The sequence below is a fragment of the Prionailurus bengalensis genome, chromosome B3 (assembly GCF_016509475.1).
Source record: "Prionailurus bengalensis isolate Pbe53 chromosome B3, Fcat_Pben_1.1_paternal_pri, whole genome shotgun sequence".
NCBI lineage: Eukaryota > Metazoa > Chordata > Mammalia > Carnivora > Felidae > Prionailurus > Prionailurus bengalensis.
In genome coordinates this window covers 52,114,410-52,137,482 of record NC_057355.1, presented here as the reverse complement: position 1 = coordinate 52,137,482, position 23,073 = coordinate 52,114,410, and the positions used below count along the sequence as shown (strand labels likewise).

Sequence of the window (23,073 nt, the reverse complement as noted above, 5' to 3'; positions counted from 1 at the left end):
GCATTTTTTTCTTAATGATAGCATTCTTGTATTTATGGCCACCAGGTTGTTATTCTTTTTTTTTTATTATAAAATGGTCACCATTACTTCTTTCACACATATACCTTCGATACTTTTGCAAGCATACTCATAGTGTGAACTCCCAACAGTTCCGCTGTTGAGTCAAAAGGTACATGTGCTTATAGTTTTGATAAATATTGTCAACTTTCCTCAAAACTATGTTGTATTAACTCATGCCCTTCCTCAAGAGTATAGATGGCAATAAACATTCATTTGGTATTATCAAGTGAAAGGTATTATCAAATTTAAACTCGCCTATCTTGGGGCGCCTGGGTGGCTCAGTCGGTTAAGTGTCTGACTTCGGCTCAGGTCATGAGCTCGCAGTCCGTGAGTTCGAGCCCCGCATTGGGCTCTGGGCTGACTGCTCAGAGCCTGGAGCCTGTTTCAGATTCTGTGTCTCCCTCTTTCTCTGACCCTCCCCCATTCATGCTCTGTCTCTCTCTGTCTCAAAAATAAATAAATGTTAAAAAAATAAATAAATAAAAAATAAACTCACCTATCTTATAGGTAAAAAGCAGTATCCCATTTTTGTTTTCATTTGCATTTTTTATTAAAAAAAATTTTTTTTAACATTTATTTATTTTTGAGACAGAGGGACACAGAGCATGAACGGGGGAGGGGCAGAGAGAGAGGGAGACACAGAATCTGAAGCAGGCTCCAGGCTCTGAGCCATCAGCCCAGAGCCTGACGCGGGGCTCGAACTCACGGACTGCGAGATCGTGACCTGAGCTGAAGTCGGACACCCAACCGACTGAGCCACCCAGGCGCCCCTCATTTGCATTTTTTAAATTTCAAGTGAAACTGAGCATCATATTCATTCTTAATGTTGTAGGAAAGCTGGATGCTTAGGAGAACCAATCTATGGTAAGTTGTAACTTATGGCATACAAACTACAGAGGAGTTAAGAGAAAGGATAGGCTATTTGTCTAAGATCACTCAGTTAGTAGTAAAGCTGGAGATCCATTATTTTCCCAGTATATTGTGTCTATAAATATTAAAGCTAAAACTCCCTTTCTACCATATCTATCAGTAATAAAGAATAAGCAGTCAATTTTTAAATCACAGATATTTAGGACTATTCAGAATATCTTTTGTACAATTTCTTGCATTTCTTTAAATATGTCATACCGCTGAACAAAAATACCAAATATAAGCATACTGAAAACAGAAGTGGCTAACACTGGGTAGTAGTTATGTCTAATGTTAATTTTTCACACAACTTAGAAGCAGCTGAAAAGAGAAAGGAAATTCTCCAAGTTTCAATTGTAGTTAGAACCATTTGGGCCTAGTGACTCTTCAAAATGCAAGCTAGGGTGACACCCCCCTCCCCCCCTTGCCACGGTGGCACCTCATGGTATACGAATGAATCTCTGCTTAAACTCATTTAACTTCAAAGACATACCTCTTCTGATAGACTGGGTACATCAGAAAACCATATTTACCTTGCATTCCTCATCCAGCAAATCTAGAATACCTAGTTTAGATTCTATAAGATTAATGCAAGGCTGATTATCATAAAAATCTATGAGTGTCCATGGAATCTGTTCCTTCATATATTCTTCTTGTTCTAATTTGAAGACATGCTGAAATGAAAAAGAAAAACTGGTATTACCGAATCATTATAAATAATGTTAGTCAAGAAAAAACATTTACAGAAAACACTCTAAGAGGAAATCTGACAATTTGAGATAGTCCATGGCTTCCAACAATAATAATTTCATGGGAGAAACATGATTGACACACAGAGAACAATAATAAGAAGCAAATAAAAATGAGAGACAGTAAAATTTCAGCTGTAAACGATTCTTGGTGAACAAGTAAATCTAGATATGTGGATGTGTTAAATAGCTGACAAATGTAGCAGTCTTTTTAATTTATTTTTTGTATGTATACATCCAACACTGCACAATACACTTTTTGGCCTCAAATTATTGCACAGTGCTTCTAACAATGCCATAGCTGGCTTGAACAACCATGCAGAGCAGATGCCCCTTAGACTACTAAACCACACTGGGCGATGCTTACAGCATGGGGAAGTAATGCTCTTAAGGGATGGTGATATTGAAGTTCATGTGCCTCAGAATTAGCTAACAGTCTTTTGTGTCTGCCTCCATTATTTTCCACATCAGGGAATCTACAGCTCACTTTTCCAGATTCTACATCCACTGCTGCAAGCAGCTGCAACAAGTAGCAAGGTACCACTGTTTCTGCTAAAAGCATTGGCCACCAACCTCACCACTGCTTATCTTCGTTTACTCGTTCAGACAAAAATAAGTATCCACCTTCTCTATGTGCAATTACCACACACCATTAACAAAGTAGACACGGGTTCTGACCTCACAGAGTTTGCAGACTAGTGGAAAATCAGATAGAAATCAAATAATCACATGGGATCAGAAACTGTAGTGTTACAAAGGAAAATAATTCAAAATAAGGGAGCAAGAGTCCTTATCTAGTTTGGACACGGGGTGGGGGTGGGGGGAACACAGGAGAGGGGAGGGAATGCTTTCCTGAGGAAAAGCTACTGTGTGACATGAGCTCTGCAGATGAATGGTAGTTAAGTTAGTCTAGGCAGAAGGGCAAGCCAACCACTGGTACAGTTCTTGCTTCGGGCTGCCCAATGCAGCAACCCACAACTTCTAATCTTTCTAAGATGTTAATGGCCTTGACTCAATCGTTGTTGGGGGTTTCTGCTTTCCTTTGTCTCTTTTGTGTCCCTTGTTCTCTCGTACATCTTGATGTTTTTTTCTGGAAAGAATAGCCCTCTGTGGCTATGTCCATACAACATATTTTCTAGGACCCCAAACCCCATGAAACTTAGGTGTCACTCTGATTTCTCAAACATATTTTCCTTATGCACCTGGAATTTTTTCACTTTATTCTGTACTTGTTATAATGCCCTTCCTGGCTCACCTGCAGCATTTACCAGCTGCAATAAGCTTTAGTAATTAAAAAAACAAACATCCATAAGAATATTTATGTCATGTTAATCAGAAAGTAAATTTCTTCTGTTCTTTTGATGAATGAGAAGGCAAATGGGACACCAGGTGTCAGCAGGATACCCTGACTGATGGTACCAATATTTCCCAAAACAATGAGCCATGTCTTTTTTTAATTCAATAATGTATATGCAGTCTCCACAATGACAACAGAAACAGTGCTCCAGATTTTAAATAGAGCTTGTTTCTCTTCCATATCTCTCTGCCTAATTTGGAAAAGTCCATGAGGCCTCAAAAATTTTAGATACTTAGTTGTCAAAAAGATAATGTTGGCATGAGGTTCAACATGGCAAGAGATCCTTGGTCAAAAAGTAATGCCTCCAAGCACTAAACATGCCAAACACCATCTTTCTCACACTCAGTGCCCCACTCATAATCCCTACCAAGGGAGTGGCTCAAAGCAGACAAGTTCTTCACTGTGAGTCCCCAAGTTCCTAGTCACAGCTGGTTAATTGCTAGAGATCTCTGAAGAAGAAATGAACAAAGTTAATCAGAATCTCTTCCTCAGCTGTTAAGAACTGGGAAGCAGGCAATTAACAGTGTAAGCTGAGGCTGAAAGAAGTCAAGATGAATGGGAACTAAGCGAGTTAAGAGGATGAGAGGAGCAATACAACCACTGGTAGATTCACAGGAAGCTTGAAGTAAGTGGGGAGGAAATATATACAGAACAGAAGGGAAGAATATGCCATCTGATAGTAAGAGGGAGTGGAGCAGCTGTGCAGAGAGAAGCTAAGATGCAGTATGGGGTGTGTGTGTGTGTGTGTGTGTGTGTGTGTGTGTGTGTATGAGAGAGAGAGAGAGAGAGAGAGAGAGACAGAGAGAGAGAGAGACAGAGAGAGAGAGACAGAGACAGAGAGAGAGAGAGAGAGAGAGAGAGGGAGGGAGAGAAACAGAGAGAGAAGAAGGAGAAACAGATCAATAGAGACAGAGGGAAAGAGAAAGAGAAACAAGGGAATCAGAAACACACATGCAGAGAGAGACAGGGCATCCTTGAGAAATAGACAAACTAGCCAGTCCCTAATGAAGGCCGGTGTTGGTTCTTTGTATTTCTAGTCACGTTGTGCCAAAACATACTAGGAAAGAGCAGAGGCTGTGGCTCTGATTAAAGTATTAAGAAACTAAAAAAACAAAACAAAACAAAGTATGAAGAAACTCAGAATAATTAGTCTCTGGTAGGTTTTTATTAATGATCCTTATGCAGAGATGAAAAACACACCAATTATATTCTTATGGAAATAGTCATAGCCTAAGGTTTGAAGATCACTTCTGCATTATTTCCTTATGCCAAGTAGCTTAATTTGCTAAATAAAGATGGTCCAAATTTTTATCAGAGCATACGCACTATTTTTTTAAAAAATCAAACATTCTAAAGGTTTGGTGATAACAAGCAACAATCCCTTGTCCCATCCCTCCCCAACTCAGTCTCACTCTCTGGAGAAAACCATTTTTAACTCCTTTCGTTAAGCAGTTAGGCAGGCATGAGTGAGAAGAAATACAGCAGATGCTAGCCACAGGCTCAGAGCCACGTCAGAGGGTTAAGAGCTACCTTCAGAGCCACCTCTAAGGGGTAACAGAACAGGAAAGTCCTAGCCACAGAGCGGGCTCAAAAGCCACAAGGGGACTTTCAAGAACGGAGCATGCACACAAAAGATGCAACTTGCCCTTAGGTTACACAAAGTCACAACAAAGCCCATTGGAAACTAATAAATATATAATACAGAAAAAATTAGAAGGCATCACAGGTAGACACATGCGCAGATGCCAGAATGTTATATAAACCACCGGTTGTCCATCAAAAACGTCAAAGTCAAATTTACATGTACACAAGGCAGACTTAAAAGGATGCAGCTGGAGCTTGTCAGGGCCATTGCTACTGTTGCTCTGGCAGTGGCCCACTTTCTCTCTTCAAAGCGCACTGTACTTATCTACTCAATAAACTCTACTTCCCCATTCTGGTCTCAGGTCTCTAATTCTTTGGTGCATCTGGCACAAGAATCAAGTGACTCGACAACACCTTAGCTGTTTCTTCTGGTACTTAACCTCTAAAGAATATGTTTATCTGCTATTCTTTTATTTATTCATTGGAAAAATCATCTACTGATCTCTTGATGAGACAGATGAGGCTAAATTCATATATATCACCTCTCCACTGCTCCTCTCCTGTCCTCCAAATATTGCTACCTTTAGATCTTCTTTTGATTTTTATTAATTTTGTAATTTAAAATAATACCTTTAAACTTCTATTTTTTGTCCTCATCAACTATAGACCATACCACTTGGCCTCTCTCTTTATAAGATAAGGATACTAAAGGCTCTTTTCCTGTCATTCAGCTCTCTTCTTTCCCATCTTCAATGTCTATAGGTGGCTCATTTTTAATATCCTCTTTCATCAGTACTAATAACCATCCCTAATCTTGCTGTTAGAACTGTGCCTTGCATCTGCTTAGCACTTTACATATTCTAACTCATTTAATCTATACAACCATGATAGTAAGTATGATCATCATCCCCATTATATATATGAGAAGACTAAGGCCCAGGAAGGTCAATTAACCTGCCCAAGGTCCCTTGAGTAATCAACAGAGAAGGGGATTCCAATGCAAGCAGTTTACTTTTGGGGGTCTACTTTTTGCTCTTCACTATTATAATCTACCGTCCCTCATTTTTAAATACCTTGAAATCCCCCAATACCATGATAATGTTTGAAGATATTTGACATTACTACTCCACAAGAGCCTCTCTCAAAATATTCCCATTGCCATTGTCCTGGTGAATGTCTCAGACTGCTGAAGAGAATATGTAAAACAGCATATGTAAAAAAATATGTACAAAAGAGAATGTATTCTGATTTTTTATTCTGGCATTTTGCTGATACAGCAAGTAAGAGTTAAGATAGTCCTAACTCCATAGGAACAACACACTGAAGGATATCCTGGGCTCAGAACTTCATACTGCCTATGTTACTACCTAACATACTTCCTGCATACCTCACTCAATTTATTTTGACCAAATTTTCACTATACTCAGACTATAATATAAAGATCACTTTGAATCCTATCTGGGCCATAAACATATTTCTGGTGTTGCACTTACTTATTAATCATAAGTTCCTCATCACCTCAGCTGTTCTAAACCCCAGATAATAATTGTAATTTACAACTTCACTTCAGAAACCAGACTTTAAAGACAGAGTAAAATTCAAAAGAATAATTTATGGTAGGATATTAGTTAAAAAAGAAAATTCTTACCATATTGAATTGTTGCTGTAGTTTTTCATTTGCATAATTTATGCAAAACTGTTCAAAACTATTTATTTCAAATGTTTCAAATCTGTAAAACCGAAAATATTATGTGAAGAGAGAAAAAGAAACAAATAGTTTTTTAAACTATTTAAAATATACACATTAGCAAGAAAGAAGTGGGAAATTTTCTAACATTGTAAAACTTTCTTTCCACATCAGTGAAGATAAAGATCTATAAGTCAGTAATATGGACTCTGTACCCAGCAGACAAGCATCAGCCATGTAGCAGAGAGATTTTCTTTTTAAGGGTCCAGCATGCAGAGGTGTTCAACAGTTTGAGTTTTTGAGGGCTAATTCATCCCCAAGTGGGGGAACAATCAGAATTACGACAAAGCAATTGCTCCTGTCACTTTACAGATTCACACTCACATAAGAAAGGGGAAATGGGAATAGAGATCTCATAGGTTCTTTTGCAAAACTACACAAGATAATAAAAATATTAGGCATCAAAAAGCACAAGTATACAGGAAAAGTTTTAACAGTTAAAAGATGGTACCCAGAGAAGGCAAATTACCAAATGAAATAAGATTTTTAGAAATGCTCTTCTAATGTTCTTTTCTCCTTACCAGTAGGAGACAGAATCTAATAGCCACTTAGAGTTACTAGGTAATCTCTAGAAAGAAATGTCTGTGGCAGACCGCTAAGCCAAATATACTTACCCATATATGTCCAGCACTCCAATAAAAGAGTGCTGTTTGACAGCAGAATGGAGGGCTTGATTGACATGATCTACAATCCAGTTAAAGAGCTTGGCATAAATGTGCTTGGCCAAAGCATCACGGGCATTTGTGGCCTGCAGCTTGGATATGGGTTTGATGTATGTCTCCGTGGTGGTAGCCAGTTTCCGATGGCAGAGCCAGTGACACATCTCTTCATAGTCCACACCCATAAGGTCACAGAAGATGCTGAGAGGTTCATGCTTGGGCTGACAAAAGAGAGTGGGTTATTTCCAATAGAATTTACTAGAAAACACTAAAATGAGGTAAAACAAAACAAAACAAACAAAAAAGAACCACAAAAACAAAAAAAAAAAAACCCAGCAACTTTGTTATAATGAATGTCCAGATCACTTGAAGCTGATCAGTGATAATCACAATCATCAATCAAACCAGCATCTAGGCAGCATTTTACAGTCTATTTTAGGACTCATTTCACAAACTATCTCTTCCTTTGTCTCTTCACAGCATTTGTTTCTAACTGTCTTCAGGCACCTTCATTCAGTCAGTTGATCAGAAGATCTGTCAGCCTGTCAACAAATATTTACTGAGTGCCGACGATATGCCAGTAAATAAAACCAGACATGGCCCCTATTGTCAGTCACTAAGGGATATGGATATTAATCAAATGATTGCTCCCTAAAACATAAAATCACTGCAAAGAACAAGGGCACTATACTATGATTCCATGTAAAAAAAAGCATGCCCTATTCAAGAGGCAGGGGCCTGTTGCCTTGAGAAACAGAGTTGAGATCTGAAGGATGGGAAGGAAGGCAGTGACTCAGTGAAAGGGTGAAGAAAGGGTCTTCAAGCTGAGGGAACAGCTGGTATACAAATCCTGTGGTTGGAGAGAAATTAGCAGTATGAGAGAATGAAGCTGAATGAGGGAGAAAATGTCTGAGTTGAAACCAGAGAGACAGGCAGAGGCTACACCATGGCTGGTCTTTATCCTGAGAGCAAAGGGAAACTATTGAAGGGTTTGAAACAGGTAACTTGCATGACTTCTCAGACTGGAATCTCTTTAATGACTTACATGTCCCTATCCCCTACAATGTCTTCTGTAGGCCTTGCATTGAGCAGACATTCAATAAATACTTGTTTAATTTAATCCTTATGAGTGCATTATATTTTTTAACATCTTCACTAGAATGTTTCAACTGAATCCGATGACATTCTCGGAGAATAGGCAGGATGAACTTTGCTATCTTTTAAATGAAATCCAAGAGGACAGCTTGTCAAACATCGCGTGGCCAATTTATAACAGGGTTGTTATTAGAACCTGGGTGTCCTGAACCCTCCTGCACTGTTGGTGGGAATGCAAATTGGTGCAGCCACTCTAGAAAACAGTGTGGAGATTCCTCAAAAAATTAAAAATAGACCTACCCTATGACCCAGCAATAGCACTGCTAGGAATTTACCCAAGGGATACAGGAGTACTGATGCATAGGGGCACTTGTACCCCAATGTTTATAGCAGCACTCTCAACAATAGCCAAATTATGGAAAGTGCCTAAATGTCCATCAACTGATGAATCGATAAAGAAATTGTGGTTTATATACACAATGGATTACTACTTGACAATGAGAAAGAATGAAATATGGCCCTTTGTAGCGACATGGATGGAACTAGAGAGTGTGATGCTAAGTGAAATAAGCCATACAGAGAAAGACAGATACCATATGTTTTCACTCTTAGGTGGATCGTGAGAAACTTAACAGAAACCCATGGGGGAGGAGAAGGAAAAAAAAAAAGAGGTTAGAGTGGAAGAGAGCCAAAGCATAAGAGACTCTTAAAAACTGAGAACAAACTGAGGGTTGATGGGGGGTGGGAGGGAGGGGAGGGTGGGTGATGGGTATTGAGGAGGGCACCTTTTGGGATGAGCACTGGGTGCCGTATGGAAACCAATTTGACAATAAACTTCATATATTGAAAAAAAAAAAAAAAGAACCTGGGTGTCCTGACACCCTCACCTCCTGACCCTTCCCACTGAAGCAGTCCTTTCCATCTTTCATCTCCCTCCTCTCAAGCCATCAATTCATATACAAATTAGCACCATTACCAACAGCATGCTACAACTCCCTTAACTAAGCAGCTAATTTCATTCATATAAATATGAATGATTTGACAACATTTAGAATTGGATCAGTACTATCTGAACATATTCTATACCATAATATTAGATCAAGGCTATAAACTGCTTTGTTCAAATTTTCTGTTTTACTAATTTTTGGCCTTCTACATCTGTCTCTTCTCTTTGTCTTCTCTAATAATTGAGAGAAGTCAAAAATCTATCACTATGATAGATATGTCTATTTCTTCTTGTGGTTTCTGTTGATTTTTGCTTTACATATCTTAAGGCTGTGCCTTTAAGTACATGTAAGTTTGGAACCATTACATCTTCCTGTTGAATAAAATCTCTATCATTACATAGTACTCTATCTCTATCTCTAGTGCTTTTGGACAAAGTCTATTTTGTCCAATATTGATACAGGCTCTGCCATTTTTCCCTAGTTATTATGCATGTCTTTTCTAAACTTTTAATTTTCAAACTTTCTGTACTGTTATGTTTTAGGAATGCTTATTTCAAAAGTATATAGCTGAATTCTTAAACCAGTTATTGTTATCTAGCACTCTAGTTGTAGGTTTTTGAGGGGAGCAGGGGCTGGTGATTCATTTTATTTTTTTAACTTTTTGTTCTGAACTGGTTTTATTTATTTTAATTTATTTATTTTATTCCTGGATTCCTGGTTTTATTTTTTATTTTTCTAATATAATTTATTGTCAAATTGGTTTCCATACAACACCCAGTGCTCATCCCAACAAGTGCCCTCCTCAGGGCCCATCCCCCTGTTCTGAACTAATTTTAGACTAACAGAAAAGTTACCAGTGGTAGGAAGAATTACCTTCACCCAGATTCCCTAAACAGTAACATTTTACCACATTTGTATCATCCTCTCTTATATACATGTACATACACATTAATTTTTCAGAACCTTTGAGAGCAAGTTGCAACCATGATGCTATTTTAGTACTAAATATTTCAGTATGCATTTCCTAAAAACCAAAGATATTATCTTATATAACTATGGTATCATGAAAAAAATTTGAAAATTAGCAATGATGGAGCCCTATTATCTAACCTATAGATCTAATTCATTTCTCCCTGATTGATCTAATCAATCTCTATGCAGGGGTGGGGGAGATATTTTTATAGTCTAAGATCCAGTCTAAGTTCATACACTGAATTTGGTTGCCACGTTTCATTAGCCTCCTTTAATCTGAACAGGACTTTGTTCTTTTTTTTGTCTTTCATTTGTGACCTTGACATTTTTGAATAGTATATCCCTCAATGTGGTCTGTATGATGCTGCCTCATGATTAGATTTGGGTCATGCCTTCTTGGCAGGAATACCAGAGAAGTGATGCTACCCTCTCAGTGCACCATATCAGAAGTTATATGATACTGAACAGACATTTTTCCAAAGAAGACATCCAGATGGCCAATAGGCACATGAAAAGATGCTCATTATCACTCATCAGTAGGGAAATGCAAATCAAAACTATAATGAGATATCACCTCATACCTGTCAGAATGGCTATAAATCAAAAATAGAAGAAACAACAAGTGTTGGCAAGGATGTGGAGAAAAATGAACCCTTATGCATTGCTGGTAGGAATGCAAACTGGTGCAGCCACTGTGGAAGACAGTATTGAGGTTCCTCAATAGTTAAAAATAGAACTACCCTATGATCAAGCAATTGCACTACTATTTACCAAAAAAATACAAAAACACTAATTTGAAGGGATACATGCACCTCTATGTTTACTGCAGTATTATTTACAATACCAAAACTATGCAAACAGCCCAAGTGTCCATCAACTAATGAACGGATAAGGAACATGTGCCCCCCCCACACACACACAATATTATTCAGCCATGAAAAAGAATGAAATCTTGCAATTTGCAACAACATGGATGGAGCTACAGAGTGTAACACTAAGCAAAATAAGTCAGTCAGAAAAAGACAAATACCACATGATTTTACTCCTATGTGGAATTTAAGAAACAACAAATAAAGGAAAAAAAGAGAGACAGAAACAAGCCAGAACAAACTGATTATCAGAGGGGAGGTGGATGGGGGGATGGGTGAAATAAGTGATGGGAGTTAAGGAGTGCACTTGTGATGAGCACTAGGTGTCATATGGAGGTGTTGAATCACTATATTGTATACCTGAAACTAATATAAAACTGTATGTTAACTATACTGGAATTAAGATAAAAAACTTAAAAACATGTTCACTATAAACTACAAACCAGAGAAATAAAGAAATACCGTTAGAGGATTTTTTTTTTAATTTTTTTTTTCAACATTTATTTATTTTTGGGACAGAGAGAGACAGAGCATGAACGGGGGAGGGGCAGAGAGAGAGGGAGACACAGAATCGGAAGCAGGCTCCAGGCTCTGAGCCATCAGCCCAGAGCCTGACGCAGGGCTCGAACTCACGGACCGCGAGATCGTGACCTGGCTGAAGTCGGACGCTTAACCGACTGCGCCACCCAGGCTCCCCCCATTAGAGGATTTTTAAAAGCAAATGACAACAACAACAAAAAGAATAAAAAAAAAAATAAGTTAAATGATGTTGTTTGGTCTCATTACTGGTCTTGTCAACTGTGGTCAAGAGATTAAGGAAATGTCTGCCAAGTTTCTCCACTGTAAAGAGAGCTATCATTCCCTTTGTAACTATTAAGTATTTTGTGGGGAGTTCTGTCTTTTCCAGCCCAATACACTATTCATTATTATTACTGTTTAATTAATGAAATTTTACCTACATTTGCACATGCTTTTCTAGTTTATTGATCCATTATTTATTCTCTGACTTTAGATCTTCTACTTGGGATCACTTTCCTTCTGCTTAAACCACATCATCCTTCAATATTTCCTTTAGTGAATACCCTGTTGGTGACAAAATCTCCCAATTTCTATTTGTCTGAAAATACTTCTTTTTTTCCATCATCCTGGAAAGATATTTTTACTGGATACACAAATTAAGTTAATAGTTACTCTAGAACACTGAAGACAGTAACACTGTTTTCTGGCTCTTATTGCTCTAGTTAAGAAGTGAGCTATGGGTTTAACTGCTATTTCTTCAAAAGTAGTATGTCTTATCTCTTCCTATTTTAAGATTTTTCTTGGGGCACCTGGGTGGCTCAGTCGGTTAAGGGTCCGACTTTGGCTCAGGTCATGATCTCACAGTTCATGGGTTCGAGCCCCACATGGGGCTCTGTGCTGACAGCTCTGACCCTGGAGTCTGCTCCGGATTCTTACTCCCTCTCTGTCTCTGCCCCTCCTCCACTTGTGCGCGCTCTCTCTCAATCTCTCTCAATCTCTCTCTCTCTCTCTCTCTCTCTCTCTCTCAAAAAGAAATAAACACTGAAAAATTTTAAAAGAAAAAATTTTTCTCTCTACCTTTGGTGTCATTATGGAGAGCCTAGGGGTGACTTTTTTTTTATTTCTTCTAATTGGGATTTTTTTAGACTTTCCAAATCTGAGGTTTAGTGTCATTTTCACAATTTCTGAAACTTATTAGTAATTATCTCTTCAAGTATTATATCTGCCTCATTCTTTTTTTTTTCCTCTAGGAACTCTCATTGGATTAAAATTAGATTTTAATACTCTATCCTTCATCTCTCCTGTTTTAAGTGCTCCATCTCTGAGTCCTGTCATGCATTCTGGAAAATTTCTTTATATGTCTCTTCTAGCTCATCAGTTCTCTCCTCGGTTGTGTCAAATTTGCTATTAATTACTTTCAGCATTCCAAATAGGTCTGACTCTTATCTGTTGTTTCACCTAGCTCCTTCTATTTTGTTTCCTTGTGGAATTTGTGATTTTTGACTGTGAGCCAATATTTCTTGTAACTTTTCTCAGGGGACTCCACTGAGGCCTGGTTTGAAGGTGGATCATCCAAAGTAGACTTGCATGTGCTTCTGTCAGCCATCTAAGGCACCATCAGTCCAGGACCAATTTAAGCTAAGTTTTCTGTGTTTAGCTTTCTGGAACCATCTAGGAATTACAAAATCAGTCTGGAAGGAAGTGTGAGGGTCAGTTCATTGTTGCAAATCTTTAGGGAACTATTTCTCCTCCTTCACTTAGCACCAAGGCTTGCTCAAACCAGTTACCTTTTCTTTGTACTCTTGGAATAGGTGGTGGGCAAGCTTATTACTAGTTTCTCATTTAGGGTCTCAGCTTTAGTCAGGAGTTCCCCTGTTTATATGAGTCCTAGACTTTGTGTTTTGTCTTCTGAACTCAACTTGGCTACGAAAACAAAAGCTCAAGGTCCCTGGGTTCAGCAAATACCTTATGGCGAGTCCTAACTTCAGGGTTCTCCTTTCTCATAGTTCCTATTTTCACTAAATTCTGACATCTGAGTAGTTTTTACATATTTACTAAATTTTTAAAAAATATATAATTTATCCTGGCTGGCTTAGTCAATGGAGCATGAAATCCCTGATCTGGCTAGGGGTTGTGAGTTCAAGCCCCACACTGGGTGTAGAGACCACTTAAAAATGAAATCTTTAAAAAATATGCACATAATTTATCCAGTATGAAGATCAATCAGAGTACCTAGTCAAAAATCGCTGGAAAAGAATGTCTCATTTTACAGATGAGGCAACGACGGCTCAGAGAAGCTAAGTAACTCACCAAAAAACCTAGTGTGAGTAAACAGTAAAGCTGGGATCGGATCCAGGCAGAGACACTGAAACATATATTTCAAAACTAAAGTCTAAATCACATGAATTAATTTACACATAGTTTTGCTAATATCAACTTGGGTATCTAAACAGTGAAACATAAATCTTAACATTGTTTCCTATCACAATCTTGAGAAAGCAGGATGAAATAACAATTAATTATATCAAAACTCCCTCCAGTTTAATAAAATTAAAAAACACCTAAAAATATAGTGTGTGTGTGAGAGAGAGAGAGAGAGAGAGAGAGAGAGAGAAAGATTTGATGGTGGTGATCAGCAAATCATAAATGCCCAATGAGGATAATCAGACTGTCAGATTTTGTTACAATTTAAACAATTGTTTTCACATATGGAATTGGGTTTTAATTCTCAGATGCAGTTATCACTATGTGGGGAAGAATATGCAAATCCTCGTGAAGACACCCTATCCCCCAGCCATCTAGTTCATTTTCCCAGGAGTAACTACTACTAATAGTTTCCTCAATAACTTTTAAACCGTATTACAATTCCACAGCTGAAGACACAAAATTTTCAATTATTAGTACTTGTGCCATAGGCCAAATAAACCCTTCTCTCTAGATGGCCCCAATCCAACTTTCACATCTAATACTTCCCACCTCTGTTCATATGGACCAGAAATGTATCCAAGTTCTCTCTTCTCCTATCCCTAACACACACAATCACTGTGCACCAGGGATTAGCAACCATATTTCTTTATTTTCAGTTCCAGATTCTACTTGGAGTAATTTATCCTTCTAACAATTATCTCTCTGATAATATTAATAGAGATACTTCAAATATACTGCTTCCATAAAGAATCAACAAAACTGAAACACAAATAAACCGCTACCACACTAAGCATATTCTGAACTTACAGGTATTGTGCAGCTGTCTGAATCCCGAGATGTAAATGCAACATTGCCTAAGTGAAGGATGCCAGCAAGTATTCGGAAAATTCCCATCTGATAAGACTCACTAATTCCTGAAACAGCAGAGTAAATGAACAAGTGATTACAAACCATTACAACAGACAATTTTAAGCCTATTTTTAACTCTTGAATATTGCCAGATGTGCAGATAGTAACATGTCATCATTAACAACACTTTCACCTTTACTGACATTAACATGTATCACAGTTCAGCAGCAAGGTTGAGAGCACAGGCTGTGGAGCAACGACTGGGCTCAAGGCCTGGCTTTGCTCCTGACCTGCCATCTCACATGGGCAGGTACTATCACACTTCTCTGTTTCTGTTTTCTCATTTGAGATATGGGAATAGTAGTGAGTATCTCAAAGGGTGTCTGTGAACATTAAATGAGAAAATTCAAGTAGTCATGTAGTATACTTAACACACTATGGGACACGTGGTAAATGCTAAACAAATTATCACCATCATACACTGGAATTAAGTATTTTATTAACATTATTATCTTTTCTACTCCAAATGCAATTTGCAGCCCAATAAGGCTGTTTTGATTCATATTATTTAATTACTTCTAACTACAGACCAAGTATAAGTCAAAGAAATCCCAAGATTAGAAGTGTTCAGGTTGGTGCTGTCTCCCAGCCTGATGAGAGAATATCTAAATGCATTAGAGCAGGAACTGAAGGAGGAGGCAGGATGAGACAGCTGTTACAGCCCTTGGCTTTTTATCTGATCTGGCTTCATTCTTCAATAAGGTAAGAATTTCCTGAACATTAGATATAATTATATGGAAGTAAAAGTAGTAAAATTATTTCCAAGTATATAATCATATACGAGGTAATTGAGAGTTGATCTCATAATGAATGCTTTCATTAACACCTACATTATGGCTTTTATTAATTTGCCATTTTCTATTTACAAATATATTCAGCCCTAGAAGTAAAGCGGTATTCTTCAAACTTAAATATGCATATGAATCACCAATGGATCTTGTTAACATACAGATTCTGATTCAGTAGGTCTGAGATAAGGTTTGAGTTTCTGAATTTTTGAAAGCTTCACTATGGTTCTGTACCATACTCTGATTAACAACGCTTTTAAATCAATTAGCTCACCTCATGGTATTCCTCAAAATACCAACACATGATTTAGTTATTAATATTCTGAGGTCTTTAAAATAAATAATCCACCACTTAAAGCTGTACATTAGAGTTCTAAAGATTAATTTACTCACATGTAGACCTCATTTTTTAAATCTCAGAAACAAGACAGTGACATCTCATTTTTAAAATGTTAGAATAATCTACATATAATACAAAGTTTTGTCACTACACCAGCTCACCACGTTTCCCAGCCACAAAAGACCCCAGAAAAACAAAAACAAAAACCCTACAAAATGTGAGCTTGTTCGGGAAACCATAACATTTACTTTAGGTTTCAGATTCTGTGAAAATTTAAAGAATTACAGTTCGTCCTACTTACTTTAATGCCCCCAAATTGTTCTTTAAACAGCTTTATTGAGGGATAATTTACATACTATAAAATTCACGGTTTGAAGTATGCAATTCAGTGATTACTTGTGCAACCACTACTACAATCTGATTTTAGAATAATTCCCACCACCCCAAAAAGAAACTCTGTGCCCATTTGATGTCCAAAGGTGTTTTATAAGGAATGTTAAATCTCCCAACAACACTCACAGCCTAATACAAAGCAAAGCCAATATTCCAAGCAAAGGTTGTTTAAATCAGAGAGATACTGCTCACAAGAGCTCAAAAATAAAATTACATTACCTAGCAAAGTGCAGGCCTGCCTGGTATGTGCCATCTCCTTGGTATCATCAACTCCTTCAATCACAGGACTGCCACCTTGCTTTGTGTAATGAAAGTTATTTGCATTTCCTGTAATTAAGGAAAAAAAAGATTTGCAGTCTATGAAAAAGCTTTGACTTCTACCTTTATGTCCACTCTAAAGTAGAGGCACTGATAGCACAGATAAGTGTACACAGTCTGGAGTTCGATTCCAACTCAGTACTCAAACAGGTATCAACACATGGCCAATCTTGCTTCATTTACACAGTCATTCACCCCTTCTCCATCCCTAGGTTATCGTGAAGCCAATTACAGACTTGTTATCATTTTATTCATAAATATTTCAGTATGAGATAATCTCCCTTTTACCAAATAAGTTTATGAACTTGGGAATTAATAGAAAACAATACCAGGACAATAAATTTAACCCCATATTCATACCTAATCGCAGCATTTTAAATTCAGGTAAATTTGCTGAAGCACAAAGCTGATAGAAGATATGATAGTTTCTCTCCTCTTCTGCCTTTGAAATAAGAAGAGTTTTCAATTATAGCATTTTAACCTAAAACTCATAAAATTCAATCACAAAAAATTTTAATATTTAATTCAGTGCAATAAGTTGTCCCTTCCCAAATTTCCTAATATAGGATTATGATTATTAAATTTTATGATTAGCTATGTGCATATATGAGTATGTATCTATTAGTTACATTCAACAAAAATTATCTGATAATGATGTTTTTGGAAGTAAAGAACAGCTTGATATATGCCATTGTCTTAAGAGATCATTATCTTTGGGGAAAACTAAAACCATGTTTTTGGGAAACAGGTATCCTCTGCTGTTCTTTTTTTCTTTTTTGTTTGTTTTTGTTTTTGTTTTTCATTATGTTCCTTAAGTCTTTATTTATTTTTTTTAATATTAAATTTATTGTCAAATTGGTTTCCATACAACACCCGGTGCTCATCCCAAAAGGTGCCCTCCTCAATACCCATCCCCACCCACCCCTCCCTCCCACCAACCATGAACCCTCAGATTGTTCTCAGTTTTTAAGAATCCCTTATGGTTTGGCTCCCTCCTTATTGAACCCCCTTTTTTCCCCCTCCCCCATGGTCTTCTGTTAAGTTTCTCAGGATCCACATAAGAGTGAAAACATATGGTATCTGTCTTTCTCTGTATGACTTATTTCACTTAGCATAACACTCTCCAGTTCCATCCATGTTGCTACAAAAGGCCATATTTCATTCTTTCTCATTGCCACATAGTACTCCATTGTGTATATAAACCACAATTTCTTTATCGATTCATCACTTGATGGACATTTAGGCTCTTCCCATAATTTGGCTATTGTTGAGAGTGCTGCTATAAACATTGGGGTACAAGTGCTCCTATGCATCAGTACTCCTGTATCCCTTGGGTAAATTCCTAGCAGTGCTATTGCTGGGTCATAGGGTAGGTCTATTTTTAATTTTCTGAGGAACCTCCACACTGCTTTCCAGAGCGGTTGCACCAGTTTGCATTCCCACCAACAGTGCAAGAGGGTTCCCGTTTCTCCACATCCTCTCCAGCATCTATAGTCTCCTGATTTGTTCATTTTAGCCACTCTGACTGGCGTAAGGTGGTATCTGAGTGTGGTTTTGATTTGTATTTCCCTGATGAGGAGCGACGTTGAGCATCTTTTCATGTGCCTGTTGGCCATCTGGATGTCTTCTTTAGAGAAATTCTATTCATGTTTTCTGCCCATTTCTTCACTGGGTTATTTGTTTTTCGGGTGTGGAGTTTGGTGAGCTCTTTATAGATTTTGGATACTAGCCCTTTGTCCGATATGTCATTTGCAAATATCTTTTCCCATTTCGTTGCTTGCCTTTTAGTTTTGTTGTTTCCTTTGCATTGCAGATGCTTTTAATCTTGAGGAAGTCCCAATAGTTCATTTTTGCTTTTAATTCCCTTGACTTTGGAGATGTGTCAAGTAAGAAATTGCTGCGGCTGAGGTCAGAGAGGTCTTTTCCTGCTTTCTCCTCTAGGGTTTGGATGGTTTCCTGTCTCACATTCAGGTCCTTTATCCATTTTGAGTTTATTTTTGTGAATGGTGTAAGAAAGTGGTCTAGTTTCATTCTTCGGCATGTTGCTGTCCAGTTCTCCCAGCACCATTTGTTAAAGAGACTCTTTTTTCCATTGGATATTCTTTCCTGCTTTGTCAAAGATTATTTGGCCATACGTTTGTGGGTCCAATTCTGGAGTCTCTATTCTATTCCATTGGGCTATGTGTCTGTTTTTGTGCCAATACCATGCTGTCTTGATGATTAGAGCTTTGTACTAGAGGCTAAAGTCTGGGATTGTGATGCCTCCTGCTTTGGTCTTCTTCTTGAATATTACTTTGGCTATTTGGGGTCTTTTGTGGTTCCATACAAATTTTAGGATTGCTTGTTCTATCTTTGAGAAGAATGCTGGTGCAATTTTGATTGGGATTGCATTGAATGTGTAGATAGCTTTGGGTAGTATTGACATTTTGACAATATTTATTCTTCCAATCCATGAGCACGGAATGTTTTTCCATTTCTTTGTATCTTCTTTAATTTCCTTCATAAGCTTTCTATAGTTTTCAGAATACAGATCTTTTACATCTTTGGTTAGAGTTATTCCTAGGTATTTTATGCTTCTTGGTGCAATTGTGAATTGGATCAGTTTCTTTATTTGTCTTTCGGTTGCTTCACTATTAGTGTATAAGAATGCAACTGATTTCTGTACATTGATTTTGTATCCTGCGACTTTGCTGAATTCATGTGTTCTAGTAGACTTTTTGTGGAGTCTATTGGGTTTTCCATGTATAATATCATGTCATCTGCAAAAAAATGAAAGCTTGACTTCATCTTTGCCAACTTTGATGCCTTTGATTTCCTCTTGTTGTCTGATTGCTGATGCTAGAACTTCCAACACTATGTTAAACAACAGTGGTGAGGGTGGACATGACTGTCGTGTTCCTGATCTCAGGGGAAAAGCTCTCAGTTTTTCCCCATTGAGGATATGTTAGCTGTGGGCTTTTCATAAATGGCTTTTATGATGTTTAAATATGTTCCTTCTATCCCGACTTTCTCGAGGGTTTTTATTAAGAAAGATTGCTGAATTTTGTCAAAGGCCTTTTCTGCATCGATTGACAGGATCATATGGTTCTTATCTTTTCTTGTATTAATGTGATGTATCACGTTGATTGATTTGCGAATGTTGAACCAGCCCTGCAGCCCAGGAATGAATCCCACTTGATCATGGTGAATAATTCTTTTTATATGCTGTTGAATTCGATTTGCTAGTATCTTATTGAGAATTTTTGCATCCATATTCATCAAGGATATTGGCCTGTAGTTCTCTTTTTTTGCTGGGACTCTGGTTTAGGAATCAAAGTAATGCTGGCTTCATAGAATGAGTCTGGAAGTTTTCCTTCCCTTTCTATTTTTTGGAACAGCTTGAGAAGGATAGGTATTCTCTCTGCTTTAAATGTCTGGTAGAATTCCCCAGGGAAGCCATCTGGTCCCGGACTCTTATTTGTTGGGAGATTTTTGATGACTGATTCAATTTCTTCACTGGTTATGGGTCTGTTCAAGCTTTCTATTTCTTCCTGTTTGAGTTTTGGAAGTATGTGGGTGTTTAGGAATTTGTCCATTTCTTCCAGGTTGAACAGTTTGTTGGCATATAATTTTTCCCTGATAATTGCTTGTATTTCTGAGGGATTGGCTGTAATAATTCCATTTTCATTCATGATTTCATCTATTTGGGTCATCTTCCTTTTCTTTTTGAGAAGCCTGGCTAGAGGTTTATCAATTTTGTTTATTTCTTCAAAAAACCAACTCTTGGTTTCATTGATCTGCTCTACAATTTTTTTAGATTCTATATTATTCCTGCTCTGATCTTTATTATTTCTCTTCTGCTGCTGGGTTTGGGGTATCTTTGTTGTTCTGCTTCTAATTCCTTCAGGTGTGCTGTTAGATTTTGTATTTGGGATTTTTCTTGTTTCTTGAGATAGGCCTGGATTGCAATGTATTTTCCTCTCAGGACTGCCTTCACTGCATCCCAAAGCATTTGGACTGTTGTATTTTCATTTTCATTTGTTCCCATATATTTTTAAATTTCTTCTCTAATTGCCTGGTTGACCCACTCACTCTTTAGTAGGGTGTTCTTTAACCTCCATGCTTTTGGAGGTTTTCCAGACTTTTTCCTGTGGTTGTTTACAAGCTTCACAGCATTGTGGTCTGAAAGTGTGCATGGTATGATCTCAATTCTTGTATACTTATGAAGGGCTGTTTTGTGACCCAGTATGTGATCTATCTTGGAGAATGTTCCATGTGCACTCGAGAAGAAAGTATATTCTGTTGCTTTGGGATGTGGAGTTCTAAATATATCTGTCAAGTCCATCTGATCCAATGTCTCATTCAGGGCCCTTGTTTCTTTATGGATCCTGTGTCTAGATGATCTGTCCATTGTTGTAAGTGGAGTATTAAAGTCACCTGCAATTACCACATTCTTATCAATACGGTTGCTTACATTTGTGATTGTTTTATATATTTGGTGGTGCGCGTATTCGGTACATAGACATTTATAATTGTTAGCTCTTCATGATGGATAGACCCTGTAATTATTATATAATGCCCTTCTTCATCGCTTCTTACAGCCTTTAATTTAAAGTCTAGTTTGTCTGATATAAGTATGGCTACTCCAGCTTTCTTTTGACTTCCAGTAGCATGACAGATAGTTCTCCATCTCCTCACTTTCAATCTGAAGGTGTCCTCAGGTCTAAAATAAGTCTCTTGTAGACAGCAAATAGATAGGTCTTGGTTTTTTATCCATTCTGATACCCTATGTCTTTTGGTTGGAGCATTTAGTCCATTTACATTCAGTGTTCTTATTGAAAGATGTGGGTTTAGAGTCATTGTGATGTCTGTAGGTTTCATGCTTGTAGTGATGTCTCTGGTACTTTGTCTCACAGGGTCCTCCTTAGGATCTCTTGTAGGGCTGGTTTGGTGGTGATGAATTCCTTCAGTTTTAGTTTGTTTGGGAAGACCTTTATCTCTCCTTCCATTCTGAATGACAGACTTGCTGGATAAAGGATTCTCAGCTGCATATTTTTTCTGTTCATCACATTGAAGATTTCCTTCCATTCTTTTCTGGCCTGCCAAGTTTCAGTAGACAGGTCTGCTACTACTCTTATGTGTCTACCTTTGTAAGTTAAGGCTTTTTATTCCTAGCTGCTTTCAGAATTTTCTCTTTATCCTTGTATTTCGCCAGCTTCACTATGATATGTCATGCAGGAGATCAATTCAAGTTACGTCTAAAGGGAGTTCTCTGTGCTTCTTGGATTTCAATGCCTTTTCCCTTCCCCAGATCAGTGAAGTTCTCAGCTATGATTTGTTCAAGTACACCTTCAGCCCCTTTCTCTCTCTCTTCCTCTTCTGGAATTCGTATTATTTGGATACTGTTCTGTTTGATTGCATCACTTAGTTCTCTAATTCTCCTCTCATACTCATGGATTTTTTTATCTCTCTTTTTCTCAGCTTTCTCTTTTTCCATAATTTTATCTTCTAATTCACCTATTCTTTCCTCTGCCTCTTCAATCCATGCTGTGGTCGCTTCCATTTTATTCTGCACCTCATTTATAGCAGTTTTTAGCTCCTCATGACTATTTCCTAGTCCCTTGATCTCTGTAGCAATAGATTCTCTACTGTCCTCTATACTTTTTTCAAGCCCAGCGATTAATTTTATGACTATTATTCTAAATTCTTGTTCTATTATATTGCTTAAATTGTTTTTGATCAATTTGTTAGCTGTCGCTACTTCCTGGAGTTTCTTTTGAGGAGAATTCTTTGTTTTGTCATTTTGGGTAGTCCCTGGGGTGTCTCCAAACTGCAGGGCACTTCCCCTGTACTGTCCAGAGTAACTTGTGTTGGTGGGCGGGGCCGCAGTCAGACCCAATGTCTGCCCGGAGCCCACCACTGGGGCCACAATCAGACTGGTGTGTACCTTATCTTCCCCTCTCCCAGGGGCAGGACTCACTGTGGAGTGGTGTGGCCCCTGTCTGGACTACTTGCACACTGCCAGGCTTGTGGTGCTGCTTCGATGGGATCTGGCGTATTAGCTGGGGTGAATCCGCAAGGTGCACAGGGGCGGGAGGGGCAGGCTTAGCTCGCTTTGCTGTTGGTGGTCTCCTGTGGGAGGGGTCCCTCTTCTGTGGGACTCCTGTCTACACTTGGCTCCAGAGAGTCTGTTCTCCTAGTCTTCTGGCAGTTTTCTGGGTTATTTAGGCAGATGTGGGTGGAATCTAAGCGATCAGCAGGACGTGGTGAGCCCAGCATCCTCCTACACCGGCATCTTCCCTAGGTCTCCCTTAAGTCTTTTCTCCTCTGCTCTTCTAACATTCACATTATACCACTTCACTTTTGCAAAAGGCCTACATTAGTACCTGTTTCACTAACCAAAAGAAATCCACAGAGGATTTTTTACAGAAAAGCTAAACAGTGTTTAGTGT

General features: G+C 38.1%; 1 protein-coding gene across 13 annotated transcripts in view; it reads right to left on the bottom strand.

The window, feature by feature from the left end:
* MYO5A (myosin VA) overlaps positions 1–23,073 on the bottom strand; it is a 195,604-nt gene that overhangs the window by 78,225 nt on the left and 94,306 nt on the right. For all 13 annotated transcript variants that reach the window (XM_043555398.1, XM_043555402.1, XM_043555404.1 and 10 more), the window contains exons 7-12: positions 17,003–17,084; positions 16,544–16,651; positions 14,702–14,808; positions 7,021–7,286; positions 6,308–6,389; positions 1,503–1,643 (exon numbers count right to left, since the gene is read on the bottom strand). In XM_043555398.1, the coding sequence (XP_043411333.1) occupies positions 1,503–1,643; positions 6,308–6,389; positions 7,021–7,286; positions 14,702–14,808; positions 16,544–16,651; positions 17,003–17,084 (786 nt within the window). The remainder of the gene's footprint in view (positions 1–1,502; positions 1,644–6,307; positions 6,390–7,020; positions 7,287–14,701; positions 14,809–16,543; positions 16,652–17,002; positions 17,085–23,073) is intronic.